General features: G+C 46.0%; 1 protein-coding gene across 2 annotated transcripts in view; it reads left to right on the top strand.

Annotated features, from left to right (window-relative positions):
* The window catches only part of SULF1 (sulfatase 1), a 102676-nt gene that overhangs the window by 13048 nt on the left and 73009 nt on the right, over positions 1–16619 (top strand). For both annotated transcript variants that reach the window (XM_065397997.1, XM_065397998.1), the window contains 2 exons: positions 11749–11900; positions 13899–14068. In XM_065397997.1, the coding sequence (XP_065254069.1) occupies positions 11749–11900; positions 13899–14068 (322 nt within the window). The remainder of the gene's footprint in view (positions 1–11748; positions 11901–13898; positions 14069–16619) is intronic.

Below are 16619 nucleotides of genomic sequence, written 5' to 3'. Positions count from 1 at the left end.
CATCTCAGTCCCATTCTTCTCACCTAGGCAGTCCATTCTCCATTCCTCACACTTCTCACACAGTTCCAATCTCCTTGCCCATCAAGTCCTATTGTCTCTTCTCCTGCCCTCCTACCCCCCGAAGTAAAACCCTGCTTGTCCAAACCTCTTTACCCAACCATTCCCAGGCCCCTTCCCACCCACCTCCTGATCCAACCTGTCTCTCCCCCACCCTGACCTCCAGTAACCTCCCTGCCCACATTCCCTGTTCCAACTGGCTTCCAGTCCCAATCTCCCTCCCTGGGCTCCTTGAATCTCAGTGTCTCCTCCCACTGCTTCTTCACTCCTTGTCCCAGCCTCTTCCCTGGGCTCCCAGTCCCAGTTTCCCTCTCCCCCTTTTGCCAGCCTCCAGTCCCAACTTTCATCCCCTCCCAAGTTCCTTGTTCCAGTCTACTTCCCCATGTCTTCTCCCCAGGTCTATGTGTTGTCCCTTCTGCATTAGAATCAGGCAGCTTTCCTCCTCCACTCACAGTTGCCAACTTTCACGCAGTAAATAAGCACCCCGATTTTCACAATACGCCAAAAATCAAGCTAATCCCATTTCAAAACAAGGCCAAAACAAGCCAATCCCTAAGAACCCCAACACCCTATGTAACTAGATCCCCCTGGCATGCAATCTGGGACTGTGGTGGGCCAGCTGTGCACCTCTGTCTCTTCCCCCCTCCCCCGCCCCTGTTTGCCAGGAGCTGATCAAAAAGAAGCAGCAACAAGCTACAGGCCAAAAACTAGCCAACAAGAACTCACAAGCCAATTAAACCAAAAACAAGCCCAATTTCTGCATTTTTTTCACGGGTTTTGCATGTCTGCCTCCACGCTGCCTGGGTCATTGGGGGTAGATCACTGAGACCAGAAGAGAGAGAGGCTCCTTCTCTCAGTTCTGGTGCTGACTTGGCATAGCCCTGAGCTGCCATTGCAGGGAAAGACCTGCTCAACCCCAGGCTGGAACATGCTCAGTTCTGACAGGATTTTCAGGGAATCCAAGAAGTCTCAACTGAGCATGGGCAAACTGATTTTTTTCAAAGGCTTGTAACTATGCCATATTAGGGTAGATTTTTGCAGGGACAGCAAAAAGCACATCCCTGACTAGGGTGACCAGATCACCCAAGTCAAATATCGGGACGCTGGGGGGGGGGGGGCAAAAAAAAAAAACCCCACCCTTCCTCCACAAGCGCTGGAGGGAGGCCCAGGAGACGCAGGGGAAGCGCGGGGCCGGGGTGAGTGAGAGTCCGGCCTGGCCCCGAGCAGGCAGGACTCAGTCGGGCGGTAGGGAGAGTAGGGGGGCGGCCCGCGGGGCCAGGCGGCAGCTGTTCTCCTCCCCTGGGCAGTGGGACTCGGGAGTAGCCGCTGCTGCAGCTCCCACTGCCGCGGGGGGAGGAAGCGGCCGATGGCCAAGCTCGACGGCTGCAGCTCTGGCGCCCGGGCCCGAACCCCCCGAGCCCGGGCCTGCTGCGGGGACCTAGCAGCACGCATGCTGCGCCCAGCCCCTGGCCAGTCGCGTCTGTGCTGCTGCCCAGCTGGTGCTATCCAGCGGCGGCCCCAGAGTGGGGGCAGCAGGCCCCAGCCCCCCCGTCCCACTCGGGTCCCGCAGGGGAACGAACGGGCCTGGGCTGCCGATGCCTCCGCCCCGGGGCTGCCGCGGGATTGCACCAGCTGGGCAGCAGCACAGACGCAACTGGCCAGGGGCTGGGCGCAGCATGCGTGCTGCTGGGTCCCCGCAGCAGGCCCGGGCTCGGGGGGTTCGGGCCCGGGCGCCAGAGCCGCAGCTGCCGAGCTTGGCCATCGGCCGCTTCCTCCCCCCACGGCAGTGGGAGCTGCAGCAGCGGCTGCTCCCGAGTCCTGCTGCCCGGGGGGGAGAACAGCCGCCGCCTGGCCCCGCGGGCCACCCCCCTACTCTCCCTACTGCCCGACTGAGTCCTGCCTGCACTGGGGCCAGGCCGGACTCTCACTCACCCCGGCCCCGCGCTTCCCCTGCGTCTCCCGGGCCTCCCTCCACAAGCGCCGGAGGGAGGAGGAATGGTGAGCCTGGGGAAGAGGCGGGGATTCGGGGAGGGAGCCAATGGGGGGAGGAGGGGGCGGAGTCGGGGGGGCGCGCGAGCACTTCCGGGCTCCGGAGCATTTCCTTGTTTGTCCAGTGTCCCGACCGCACATCAGTCGGGACACTGGACAAACAAGGAAATATTGGGACAGTCCCGATAAAATCGGGACGTCTGGTCACCCTATCCCCGACAGAAAGATCACCCCCCTTTACAAATTTCAAGTTCCTGCTCCAAAGAATGGGGGTGCTAGGGCTTTTCAAAGAAAAACTCACTGGAATGTTTAACATGGTAAAAACCTAGCCTTGTTTTTGGAAATGGCTATGGTTTGTGCTGAAAAATTCCACTTGAGGCAGACAATGACATATAAAATTTCAGCCCAAACAACTGAAGTATGGCAAAGTTATAAGCCACTGAAAAGAGTCTTATAATGGGAAGGACTGTGCAACCCTAAAAAATGGGTGGTGCTACCAGCCTGGCCTATAATAAAGGCATTTTATTTATATATATATATAAAGACTGGGCTAACAACCTGTGTATCAAGTTATAGTTATTAAACCCTAAATATTTTTATGGTTAGAATGATAACACAGATACTGGGAAATACCCCCAAAGCTGTAAAAATAGAAAACCTGAGTTATTCATAAGGAAATATGGTACTATGGTTAAGTTACAGAACTGGGAACTAAGAATCTGAGTACTATTTCTGGCACTGTCACAGACTTCCTTTGTGACTTTGGGCAAGCTGTAGGTTAAACTCATTTTTGTGCCTCAATTTCCCCATATGCATAAGTGGAATACCGCTTATAATATTCCTCAGCGGTGTTATGAACCTTAATTGTTGTTTGTGATTTGATAGAGGTACTATATGGTTGCAAAGTAGTGTTGTAACCAGGAAAAAAACCTCTGGAGAGAAAAAAACCAAAAGTTTTCAGTTTTTAAATTGTTGTTAGGTTAATGGGAAGAAAGTGAGGAGGAGTTGACTGGAATAGTACTGGCCTTTCAGTTGTGTTGGGCTCTGTCCCCAAAGGCATTGAATCATTCTGCGTCAGTACTGAAATCTCATACAAACAGTTCTTTGCAACTCCAGTAAATGGTTTCCTCATAGCTAGTTTTGTTAAAGGAAGTGGGCTGTCTACCTAAAACAGTTGTCTGGGTCACGGGGAGTAAACCTTACTGTACTATGTCTTTTTAGAGGTGTGGTGGGTTTTTTTATTGGTTGTTTGTTTGGGGGGGCGGGGGTTGTTTTTGTTAAAATCAGAAATGTCCCTGCAAACATCAATGGGTAGCTGCAGCCTGTATGCAATAGATGTCCTGTGGTCTATGGAAAAACTAGGGATGTGTCTGCAGTGCATTTACACTGTCTAGCTATATGACACCCACTAGCACAGATGGTAGTGACATGACTAATTTTGTGGTACAGTGTCTTCAAAATAGTCTGATAGTAAGAAAGAAGTTGGAAAAAGATCTTATATAAAATATATTTGATATTGCAAGAAGGTGAATCTTAGTAAATTATGAAAATCTTGCCCTCAGAATCCAGAAAATTCCTGGGTCAAATTCTCCCAAGGCTTGCACCTGGGCAACCCCTTAGATATCATTATTTTAGGCCCCAATCCAGTTCAAGACCTTTAGCTAATTGTTAGGGAGAAAAGTAAAAATCAATTACAAGCTTTAAGGAGTGCATTTATACTAGATGCTTGCACTTCGCCAAATGTTTATCTTTTGCAGTGACAAAAACATTCCAAAGCCATAAGGATATCCAGATAACTGCTCACCTTGCCATGTCATTATTTGCATAAACTTAATTGAGCATTGTCACACAGACTGCAGTTATTCCAATGTAGCAAACTACTATACATGTCATTAAAAATAACACTGTCTCCTGGGAACAGTTAGCAAAACTGCCAAAATGCAGATAAAACCTGTCTTATTAAAATGCAAAAATCTGCATTTATCTTTGCTGTGGTCCCCATGGGGGCCATTACATATAACAGTGGAAAGATGTCCCCTGAAAATTGCATTGCTTTTTAATGAGACTTTTTACCCATTGAGCCATAATCTGTTTTATTCATTACAAATAGAAATGGCTTCCTAAGCCCCATAGCTTTGCTGAGCTGCTTCTAAATATGTGCATTGCCTGAGGCTATAGTCTAGTCAGTACTCAGACCTGGGCAAGTCAGAAACTTTAGCTACAGCCAAGTCAAGGATGTGGGTTGATTGTATGCGCTAAGTATGCAAAGAGCAGGGACAATATTTGGGCATTACAGTGCCAGCTGCCAGAGAGGCCTTTGGCATACACCATTTTATTTTATGATTCTTCGATTTTGAAACTGCACACAGAACACCCGTAGTGTATACTCTTGCCACTGTATGGTCGGTGTGTTCTGTTCAGCGTGGCATGTGTCTTCATTTAGGGGCAGAGAACCAGGCACTGTTCTTCGATTGGCTTGCACTCATCTGTCCTCAGTAGTGCTAAGGAAATCCAGTTGAGAAATGGTTGAATTAAAAGACTGGCTTTTTCCTCAATATATTTAATTATTCTTATCCTTCTCAGCTTTTGACCAATAAACGGACCTCAGTTAATGTAAATTGACAAACTCAATCTATTACCAAGGCTGCTGTTGTTCCCAGATCACTAGTATTCAGCTTTTCACCATACCTAGGACATTCGAGTAGTAGTTGTGTTAGTCCCTTTGACAAGATTGTGTTAGTATTTTTGGTAACTACTATTTACTATTTTATCACAGAAATAACATCATAGCTGTCAAGTTCAAAAATAGCTCCGAGTGACATTTTGCAAATGTGAATGAGTGGAGTAATCAAGCCTTTGATTCTGCCTGTCACTCCCCATTTCTAATTACACATCCCAAAAAAAAATCATGTTAAAGAGCACTATTAAGCTTGCAAACTCCAGCACTCAAAAGTTAGGAAATGCAGAATTTTGGGTGCCCAATTTGAAATACCTAGGGCCTGATTTTTCAGAGAACTTATCATTATGTAGCACTTCATGTGTTCAAAGCACAGCTCCCATTGACTTCATGTGCAGCTGTGAATGCTCAGCACTTCTGCAAAGCAGACCCCAGGGTCTCAAGTAGCCCAGGGAAGCCAGTCAGAACAGGGAATGTGGGCAGGGAGGTTACTGGAGGTCAGGGTAGGGTAGAGACAGGTTGGATCAGGAGGTGGGTGGGGAGGGGCTTGGGAATGGCTGGGTAAAGAGGTTTGGACAAGCAGGGTTCCTCAAGTAGGGAACCCAGAAAAAGAGGCACCCACAATTAATGATCACCTGCGAAAAATTCAGTTTGTGATTTGCCTAGCATCACATAGGCAGAGATAGGATCTAGTTATCCAGGGCAGCATTCAATTGCCTTAATCATGAGATCCTCCTTTCTCTTCCTGCAATCCCCTGCCTCATTCCTACACACCTGTGGCTCTATGGGCTGGGCTGTCATTGCTGCTGTCACTGCTGCTGGAGGAGGAGGCTGCTGCTGAGCTTCTGCCTTGCTGCTGCTGCTGCTGCAGAGGTGGGGGAGCAGCATGGACCCACACACACACTGCTTCTCCTGCTGATGACCATCTGCTGGCAGGCTTGGATGCCTGCCTCCACCCATCCTGGGATTGTTACTGCTTTCACAAGCACATGTGGGTGCATGTCCCTCTTGCGTCCCCCCCCCCACATACACACACACACTTCTCCTTAGTTTGCACTGGGCTGTTGGGCCTCCTCCTCCTCCCCTTGCCTGCCCATGGTTTTCCACCCCCACCCTCACCCCAGTCTCAGGTGGTCCCCCTCTCCTTTGCAGTTCACTGCTTTCCCCAATCTCGTGTGGTCCCCCTCCTCCCTTGCAGTTTGCTGCCCTCCCGTTTTGGGTGGTCCCCTTCCCCAACTCCCTGTCCCGCATTTCCCTGGCTGTTTGCTACCTACCTCCCCTGCCCTGCCCAGTGCCCCCACTGGAAAACACCCAACTATTTTAGCTGAAATTAAAAATAAACAAAAAGCCACCACCACCACCCCCCAAAAAAAACCAGCCAGAGGCAGACAGAATGGAAAATTTCAGCCCAAATGTTTAAAGTTTGGCAAAATTGTAAGCAACTGAAACAGGGGGCCTTATAATGCCAAGTGTCAGACAGCCTTAATTATAGGCGATGGTACCAGCCCCACCTGTCATAACAGTTTAATGACAATACTTTGATCCCAGGATCTGAAGGTTCTCTGATCTATATGGGAAGCAGGTTAGTATTATGCTCCTTTTACAGATGGGAAACTGAGATATGGGAAGTGACATTACTTTCCCAAGGTCACTCAGTGAATCGGTGGCAGAGCTGGGAATGGAAACCAGTACTCCTGACTACAGTCCTGTGCTTTAGCTACAAGATTACCATTTATTTTACATGTCTCTGTAGTGTTTTCCCTCTCTTTGTTCCAGTCTCTCTCCTATCTCTCTTTTTTTTTCTTTACTGTTGTCTCTCTCTTTGCCCACTATTTGGCCCTTCCCTATGGCTTCTCTTCCAACAGTGTTTCTGCCTCCTCCTCCATATTTCTCCCCATCAGTCCTTTCTCTCCCTAAGTTTCTTTGTAACCCCTCTGTCCTGTGAGAGAGTCACATCTTAGCTACCTCCTGCGGGTGAAATATGTAGATTCTCAGCACGACCACAGTGGTTTTTAAGAGGTTTTTAAGGCCCGGCTTGACAAAGTCCTGTCTGGGATGATTTAGTTGGGGATTGGTCCTGCTTTGAGCAGGGGGTTGGACTAGATGACCTCCTGAGGTCCCTTCCAACCCTGATATTCTATGATTCTATTCCACCCCACTTCCTGCCTCGCAGTGCTGCCCTAAGAGTCACAGGGGGAGCAATGAGAGGGGAAGAGGAGGGAGACGTGGCTACCTACTAAGTAGTCCCAGGATAGGCTCCAGTAGCTGGGAGGAGGAGGAGTTGACAGAAAATCTTGCTCGACTATCTACTTGCTTATGAGTAAGGCTACGTTTTAGTCATGGGTATATTTAGTAAAAGTCACGGACAGGTCACGGGCAATAAACAAAAAGTCATGGCCCGTGACATGTCCATGACTTTTACTAAAAATACCCGTGACTAAATCTTACCTGCTGGAAGTGGGGCGCTCCTGAAGACTGCTGCTGGAGGGGGGAGGAGCCTGGGGCCCCGCTGCAGCTGGGGGGGAGCCAGGGGCCACCTGCTGCTGAAGTGGGGAGTGCCTGGGGCCTCCTGCCACTGGAGGGGGGGCGGCTTGGGGCCCCCTACCGCTGCTGTGGGGAGCAGCCCGTGGTCCCGCCACTGCTGCCATTCCGACCGGGGGCAACCCAGGCGCGCCGCCACCACTGGTCTGGGTGGGGGGCAACCCGGGGCCCCACCACCGCTGGTCTGGGCCGGGGATGGCCCGGGGCCCTGCCACCACCACCTCTAGTCCCAGACCGCTGCTCTAGGGCAGCACAGGGGACAAGCTGCCTGGAACTGCCAGAGCAGCATCCGGTGCAGCTGGCCCCTGGGCTTCCCCAGCTGCTGGGGTGGTCCTGAGGTCAGCTGCACCAGCGCTGCAAAATTCATGGAGGTCATGGAGAGTCACGGATACCATGACTTCTGTGACCTCCGTGAATGATTTGCAGCCTTACTTATGAGTGAAATTCCAGCTGGCATGATAGTGGCATCAAGGCAAATGTGTGACTGTCACTCCAGATGAATGACACTTGGCAGGCATGTAAACTGGATGGATCATATTAATCAAAAAGTGTTGCATCCAATATGACGGAATTCTGTATTAAACCTCATCAAATATAAAGAGGAACTGATTACAGAACTAGCAATTAATGGTAACTTAGGTACAAGTGATCATGACTTGATCACATTGTAATGTGCAAACAGAATAAAGTCCAGACCAGTGATATATATATATATTGATGCTTTAAAAGAGCCAATTTCACAAAGCTGAAAACAACTATGAGCCAAATCACTTGGGAGGAGGAATTTCGTCAGACAAATGTGAATGATATATGACACTTTACTAAATGGCCAAGATACGATGACCAGACAGCAAGTGTGAAAAATCGGGACGGGGGTGGGGGGTAATAGGAGCCTATATAAGAAAAAGACCCAAAAATCGGGACTGTCCCTATAAAATTGGGACATCTGTAATGTATCTTTCTTTCTTTCTTTATATTATATTATATATATTATATAATATAACAAATTGAAGAAAGGGGAATTAGATAGTAATGAATATAAATTAGAAGCTAGGAAATATCAAAAATTGACAAGGGAAGCAAAGGGATAGAAGGAGAAATCTATGACCAGTAAAGTGTATGGACAATAAGGAGGCATTGTTAAAGTATATTGGGAATAAAAAGAATTCTAGCAATTGTATTGGTCCATTACCAGTTGTAAATTATAGAATTATCAATAATAATGCAGAAAAGGCAGAACTGTTCCATAAATTTCTATTCTGGGGGAAAACAGATGATGTAGTCATATCAAATTATAACATTCTTTCTTTTCCACTATTATCTCAGGAAGATGTTAAACAGCAGCTACTAAAGTTAGACATATTTAAATCAGCAGATATGGATAACTTGCATCCAAGAGTTTTAAAAGAGCGGGCTGAGGAGCTCGCTGAAACATTAATGTTGATTTTGTAATAAGTTTTGGAACACCAGGGAAGTTCCAGAAGATTGGAAGAAAGCTAACGTTGTGCCAATATTTTAAAAGGGTAAACAGGATCACCTGGGTAATTATAGACCTGTCAGTCTGACATAGATCCCAGGCAAGATAATGGAACAGCTGATACAGGACTTGATTAATAAAGAATTAAAGGAGGGTAATAAAATTAATGCCAATCAGAATGGGGTTTATGGAAAATAGATCCAGTCAAACTAACTTGATGTCTTTTTTTGATGAGATTACAAGTTTGGCTGATGAAGGTAATAGTGTTGATGTAATATACTTCTGTAAGGCATTTGAATTTATAATCACATTTTGATTAAAAAACTAGAAAGATATAAAATGAACATAGCACACATTAAATGGATTAAAAGGTGGATAACTGATAGGTGTCAATGTAATTGTAAACAAGGAATAATATCAAATAGGTGTATTTCTAGTGGGGTCCTGCAGGGATCAGTTCTTGGCCGAATTCAATTTCACGTAATTATTAATGAGCTGGAAGAAAACATAAAATCATCACTGAAGAAGTTTGCAAATGACACAAAAATTGGGGAAGTGGTAAATAATTTAAGAGGATATGTCACTGATACAGAGCGATCTGGGTCGCTTGGTAAACTGGGTGCAAAAAGCAATATGTGTTTTAATATGTAAACATCTGTATGTGTACATCTAGGAACAAAGAATGTAGGCCATACCTACATGATGGGGGACTCTATCCTGGGAAGCTGTGACTCTGAAAAAAGATTTGGGGGTCCAGGTGGATAATCAGCTTCAGCTGATCATGATGTGGCTGTGGCCAAGAGGGCTAATGCAATCCTTGGATGCATAAACAGGGGAATTTCAAGTAGGAGTAGTGAGTTATTTTACCTCTATGTTTAGCACTAGCGTGAGTGCTGCTGGAATGCTGTGTCCATTTCTGGTGCTTAGAATTCAGGAAGGATATTGATAAATTGGAGAGGTTTTAGACAAGAGCCACACAAATGATTAAAGGATTAGGAAAGATGCCTTAAAGAGTATGTCTACACAGCAAATTAAAGCCTGGGCTAGAGCCCCTAACCCCCTTATTTTCACACACCAATTGTGTTAACCTAGGACTCGAACCTAGGGCCACAGGACCCTGCAGGGCCCGAGCACGTGTTAAGCCCTATTCCTTTCCTGTGTGCACATGGCCCCATCTTGACTTGGGTCCCGGAAGTTTTCTGGATGTATCCCAGAGTTCCTTGGGGCAACTTCCTTAGTCCTGTCTACACTGACAATCTGTGATGCAGTCTATTGCACTCTGTTGCAAATGGAAATCACACCTCCATTTGCATAGGTCAGCAACTCAGATCAGCGTTAACCCATTCTTCTGAAGATAATTAGGACATGAGTCTTCAGGGCTGTCAAACTATTAAAAGGAAACCTTGCCATTCTTAAACTTTAAAATGGGATGTTCAATGAAGGTGTTTTTGTTCTGTTGTTTTTATTTATTTTTGTCTGTTTGTTTTGAAGTTTGACATAAAATGAAGGTGTCAGAGGAAAAACACACACCACTGGTTACGGAGCAGTGAAGTGCATTGCCAGGGTGACCCCTCTGCACCCTGGAAGGCAGGGATAAGGGATCCCTGGGAGGCTGTGGGGAAATTTTGAGGCTGGCTCCCACTTGCCACTCTGACAGTGCTCCCAGCCCAGGCACCCCTGCACACGCCAAGTGAGATCAAACTGAACCTTCTGATATTTTCCCCTTTTTCTGGCACTTTCAAATTCAAATGGTGAAGCTGGCATGGTAACCTCCCCCACCCTCCACTGGGAATTGTTTTGTAAACCTTCCCACACGTGCTTTTTGTTCAGATTGAATTTGGTGTTTCCCTAGCTGCTTCCATTTCCTGGTTAAAAACAGGATTTGTCGTATCTGAGTTACAATGCAGAACAACACCGGGGAACTATAGGCAATTTACCAGCATAGGGACTCTGCCTGTGGGAAGGGAAATGTCCTCTCGGTCACTCACCCTCAAAGGGGTCTAGCTTTGTGCGCCCAGGGAAGCCCCTCATTTCTGACTGTTGATGAGGTAGACTACAGAAAGTGCATCTACTGAAGGAATCCCCCACCCTTCATTCTCCTCTGGGAACTAGTATGAGGACCTGCAGTCACGTGAGATGTGGGGGTGAAGGAAGAAATAGCAAATGAATGGGCTTCTGAGAGTTACCAGCTCTGGATGAAGGAGCTGGCTTCTGGTAATAGATCAGGAGCAACTCTCAGGGAAAGAACTGTCCATGTTATTGCATGTCACTCTTAGTAGCAGCAGACCTAGAGCCTGCTTCCTTGGTCCTCTCATCTCCTTCACTTCTGCCTCACAGAACCTGTAGTAGCAGACTGGCCTTCTCAAACTAGGCTCGTCTAAGGAGCATTTTCTTTCCCAAAGGCAGTGTCCTGCAGTTTTGCCCATCGGTTCCAAGGGATTGCTATGAGTCCTGCCATAGACCAATGTCCCCAAATCCTGTATCTACCCAGGAAGTGTAGCAGTATGGCCATCTACAAACATTCAAAAATCATGAGCCAAATCCTAAACAACATGAAATTTGGCTTACTCATGAGATTCTAAAAAATGTTGGGTTTTTTAATTTACCTTCTGGGTTTTGAGCATATAGTCCATTTTCAAACTTTTCTCTACAACCATGATGGCTAGAAACTTATTCATTTTAAATGAAAAGTGAGAGTCTCATATGATCACATGACTCCAGGAACTGGGGCTTAAGAAAAACATCTAAAATCAGGAGAGTTGGCAACAGGGTCTGGGAAACACCTAATTTTAATTTAAAAAATATGAAACTATTAATATTGGTGGTTGTTTTATCTGAATTTCAGACGTGCAACATCTTGACTCATACGAACACATTTTTATGTTGATGTGGTCCACAGTAAAATAGGACCCTTCATTCACATATTTATGCTTTTGAGTTGAACTAGAAAATTCAGAGTGAAAAGCCAAAATTCCCCTGATATATGTGCCTTTTTTCTCCTTCACAGCTTTTTTTGGGAAATACCTCAATGAATACAATGGCAGCTACATCCCTCCTGGGTGGAGAGAGTGGGTTGGATTAATCAAGAACTCTCGCTTCTATAATTACACCGTTTGTCACAATGGCTACAAAGAGAAACATGGATTTGATTATGCAAAGGTAATGTCCAGACACATTTACACTGCATCAGATGACTTCACCTTTGATTGATTACACCCATGTCATTTTCTCACAGTCATAGAATCGGATAACTTGAGATCAGTTTCTCAAATTTAAAGGTGCCATTGTAGAATGGATAAAAAGCTACAAAGTGTCTTTAATCTGATGTCTCTCTCTCTCTCAGAAATGGGTGGCTCCATGTAAGAAAAAAGAATAAAGGCCTTTCTTGAAGAAAATATTGTGTCTTGTGTTGCTGATCTCTTATGTTAAGATGATGGTACAGCTGAGTATTGCCAGTTAAGCAAATATTAAGCAAAGCTTATCTGGTGCTGTTTTCCATTATACTGGGTGTGCGTGGGGGGGCAGGGAATAGTGTGTCTGTGGTGTCAGGCTCCAGATATGAGAATGAGAATAGATAAGTGCAAAAAACAAGGGTTAGAAAACTTCAGACTTTGTTTGCACTCCTGACAACATTTGGAATGTATGCCAAGGTGACCTGCCCACTGCAGTAAGATTTCTCAGAAGCGTTTAGCACTGGAAATGCTGTAGTTTCCAAATCACTTTATGCAAGCTGGAATTTCCTCAGAATGGCGCTCGTGGAGGATGATACAGATGTTGCAGCTGTAGTTTCTGACCCATGTAATGAGATTTCATTGGAAGCTCACAAGAGCTGTTTCTGATTTCCCCACCTGTAGAAATTACATGACACTGATACAAAGTGTAAAATAAAAAATAAAGAATACTAGTTAGTTATAAATTCCTTCCACATTCTCTGTGTATAGCAAGAATGTATAATGTTTAGGAAAACAGGAAGAAAATTGAGAGCAATAACCCATTCAATGACCTCCTCTGAGGGTATTTCATTTTACCAGACTGAGATATCAAAAACTGCCAAAACACTGGTGCCCTGGTAGGTGACCAGATCATCATAGTTCCTATAAATAAGAAGTCAGTCTTCTCCACATCATTACAGGAGCATTAACATATCTAGACTACTTTATCTGCTGTGTGAGAGAGAGAGGGATGAGGGGAGAGGGAGAGAGAGAGAGAGAGAGAGAGAGAGATTACAGCTGGTTGGCTTGTCCTAACACTGACATGCGAGGGACACAGATCCAGTCCCTCAGGCACTGCTTTTGCAGCTGTTTAGAGTCTTGAATCCACAACATGTGATTAGTCATGCCTGAAAGTGCTTGAAATTGCAAACATCATCTCAGAACTTTCTCAATGAAACTCACACTAGACCTCCAGGCCAACAAAGAATGCTTAGAGGTGGCAGGTGGTTTAATTTAAGTTTTCATCTTTTTTTCTTCTTTCCATTTCCTCCCTTTCCCATTTGCCACCTTGGCTGCGGGTTAAACAAGTTTATTAGCAAGTAACAACCTTAACCTCAGCAGCTGCAATTCTTTATGTTGTACAATTAAAAGAACAGACCCTGCAGGAATTCAAGTGCTCCCTATATTTATATGTTTGAATGCAATTTCTTTGATAAAGACATTCCTAGGCAACCATATTTTTTTAATATGTTCAGTGTTGTAGACTTCTCCCAGGTCGCACAGAGGCAAATCTATATTTTGAAGAAAGTACATAATAAGGACTTAGATGTAAATATGAAATGATATTAGGTATGGGTGGTTTCTTGCACTTTGGTATCATTATGTTTTGTCAAAGAGCTTTATCAACAAAATTTAAGTAGTATATATCGGCTCTATTTTATGTGCTGGAAAACACTATGTTGCCAAGTCTGGTAATCATATTCAGTTAATACAACCTGTTTTATGGGTAAGAGAGTTTTGCAAAATACACTCCCATCTAATATGCCTTCCTAAGAAAGTAATTAATGCCTGGTGTGTCCTGTGTTCTTTATGATCATGTGCCTCTTTGAAGGTACGTTTTTACTTCCTGATCTAAGCGCTAATGATTACTTGGTATAACATAATACTGTGATCTGATTAATGATGCACTTTGTAATTTTTATTTTGTGTTAAATGTATGTTACAGGACTACTTCACAGACTTAATCACTAATGAGAGCATTAATTACTTCAAAATGTCTAAGAGAATGTATCCCCATAGGCCCATAATGATGGTTATCAGCCATGCTGCCCCTCATGGCCCTGAGGATTCTGCACCACAATTTTCAGAGCTCTATCCAAATGCTTCGCAGCACATGTAAGTAAAATTTGGATTCTGCCAACTCTGGGTATTTGTATTGTTGCTTATTGTTTTTCATGGAGACACTGCAGGAACATACATTGAGGGATCTGTAGTGAGTAGCAAATATAATTCCTTTTTTCGTACAACTGTATGTTGGACTGTGCTTGTTCCTTTAGGGATGGACAATGCCAACTTTTACAATAGTGAGGAACTCTTTTCTCTGGGGAAGTGGTGTAAGACTAAGAACTCTTTATTAGAGAAGTACAAGGCTCTTTGCCATTTTGTGAAGGCAGCTTCTTACAATATGTTGAAACAAGTAGACACTGTGAGAACCTGCTGCAAAGATATTACTTCCTTCATGTTCCTCTAGAGGACATAGTTTTCCTGAGAGCTGGCTAACTGAATATTTTAGTTGTGGCAGCGTCCTTCGGCAGCTTTTGTGCAGATGTTCACACCAGGCTTGCTTACAGAACAGCAACAGCCTGGTTCCCAAGCAGCCTGTCAGTCTCTGTTTTTAAATAACATGCTGCTTATTATTTTTGTAAGGTGGTTGTACTGTTCTAATGACTGTCCCTACTGGCTTTGGGTCCAATAATTTATTGAATAAAAGGTTTTGCATTTATCTGAAGAAATGAGGGCACAGGTACAACGTCCCTTTTTTTGTGTTGTTCTACAGGTATATTTTCAATGTGTGCAAGTAGGTGACAGGCAGCAGCAGATCCAAATCAATTTATTTTTGTTTTAGATTATAATATAGGAGGAGTTCTGACTGGAATTCTCCTGTTCTAACCCCCTAGATATGGATTACACAGATTCTTTTGACAGTGTGAAGAACAGGAATTGTACCAATTACCTTCTGCCCTTTCATTCATGATCATGTGGACCAACTTAGACTCATAGAAGATTAGGGTTGGAAGAAACCTCAGGAGGTCATCTAGTCCAGGAGTTCCTTGCTGAGGCCCCCCTCAACATGCTATAAAAATGCCAGGGCCCAGCGGGGACAGGGAACTTGGGGCTCCGGGCCAGGCTGGGACTCTTGGACATAGGCATACTTTTACTTCTATTTGGGGGGAGGAGGGGGCAAGAGCTGGTGGGGCTTGAGCCAGCTCCACACAGCGGGGTCCAGGGAGAGAGCAAGCGCCACCTCCACACCCTGACTCACTCAGGAGGCCACCCAGCCTGTCTGGGCTGTGGGGGGATGCAACCAAAAAATATAACTCAAAGAGGGGGTTTTGTTCAAAAAGTTGAACATTGTTTTTCATGGAGACACTGCAGGAACATACATTGAGGGATCTGTAGTGAGTAGCAAATATAATTCCTTTTTTCGTACAACTGTATGTTGGACTGTGCTTGTTCCTTTAGGGATGGACAATGCCAACTTTTACAATAGTGAGGAACTCTTTTCTCTGGGGAAGTGGTGTAAGACTAAGAACTCTTTATTAGAGAAGTACAAGGCTCTTTGCCATTTTGTGAATTTTGAAAATTGCTCAGGGTGCAGGGAGGGGGTAGCTGGGGCTGTGTGTGGGCAGGGGAGTAGCTCAGGGTGCAGGGAGGGGGTAGCTGGGGCTGTGTGTGGGCAAGGGAGTAGCTCAGGGTGCAGGCAGAGGGGTACCTCAGGGTGCAGAGAGAGAGTAGCAGGGGGCTGTGTACAGGAAAGGGAATCGCTCAGCGTGCAGGCAGGGGGTAGCTAGGGGCTTTGCACAGGCAGGGGAGCAGCTCAGGGTGCAGGCAGGGGGTAGCTGGGGCTGTGTGTGGGCAGGGGAGTAGCTCAGGGTGCAGGCAGGGGGGTACCTCAGGGTGCAGAGAGGGGGTAGCAGGGGGCTGTGTACAGGAAAGGGAATAGCTCAGGGTGCAGGCAGGGGGTAGCTAGGGGCTGTGCACAGGCAGGGGAGTAGCTCGGGGTGCAGGCAGGGGGTAGGCTATGTACAGGTAGGGGAGTAGCTCAGGGTTCAGGCAGGGCATAGCTAGGGGCTGTGTACAGGCAAGGGCAGGCTCCCGGTGTGGCTCCCAGCTTTTGGGGGAAGGGGGGCACTGGGGCTCCCAGCTCCTGGCTTGGGGTGGAGGGAGGTTTGCCTGCTTCAGCCCTGCACTGCTCCCGGCTTCGGGGGTTTGAGGGGGCGCTGGCATCAGCTCCTGGCTTTGTGGCAGGGGTGGGGGAGGAGCGCACTGGCTTTAGCCTATGTCTAGTCCTGGCCACCAGTCCGGGTGCTCTGCATTTTAATTTAATTTTAAATGAAGCTTCTTAAACATTTGAAAAACCTTATTTACTTTACATACAACAATAGTTTAGTTATATATTATAGACTTATAGAAAGAGACCTTCTAAAAATATTAAAATGTATTACTGGCACGCAAAACCTTAAATTAGAGTGAATAAATGAAGACTCGGCACGCCACTTCTGAAAGGTTGCCGACCCCTGGTCTAGTCACTGTGGTCTGCTTTCTCCCAGACCCTGTGATCTTTCCCTGCATTCTTTCCTGCATGTTCTTGTTCCCCTGTCTCTGGGTTTCCAGCCCAAACTCCCTCATCCCGGTAAGTAACTGCAGGCTATTTCCCCTGCAGCTC

This window comes from Emys orbicularis, chromosome 2 (genome assembly GCF_028017835.1).
Source record: "Emys orbicularis isolate rEmyOrb1 chromosome 2, rEmyOrb1.hap1, whole genome shotgun sequence".
Classification (NCBI taxonomy): Eukaryota; Metazoa; Chordata; order Testudines; family Emydidae; genus Emys; species Emys orbicularis.
The sequence above is the reverse complement of the archived record's forward strand: the minus strand, read 5'-3'. Positions and strand labels throughout refer to the sequence as shown.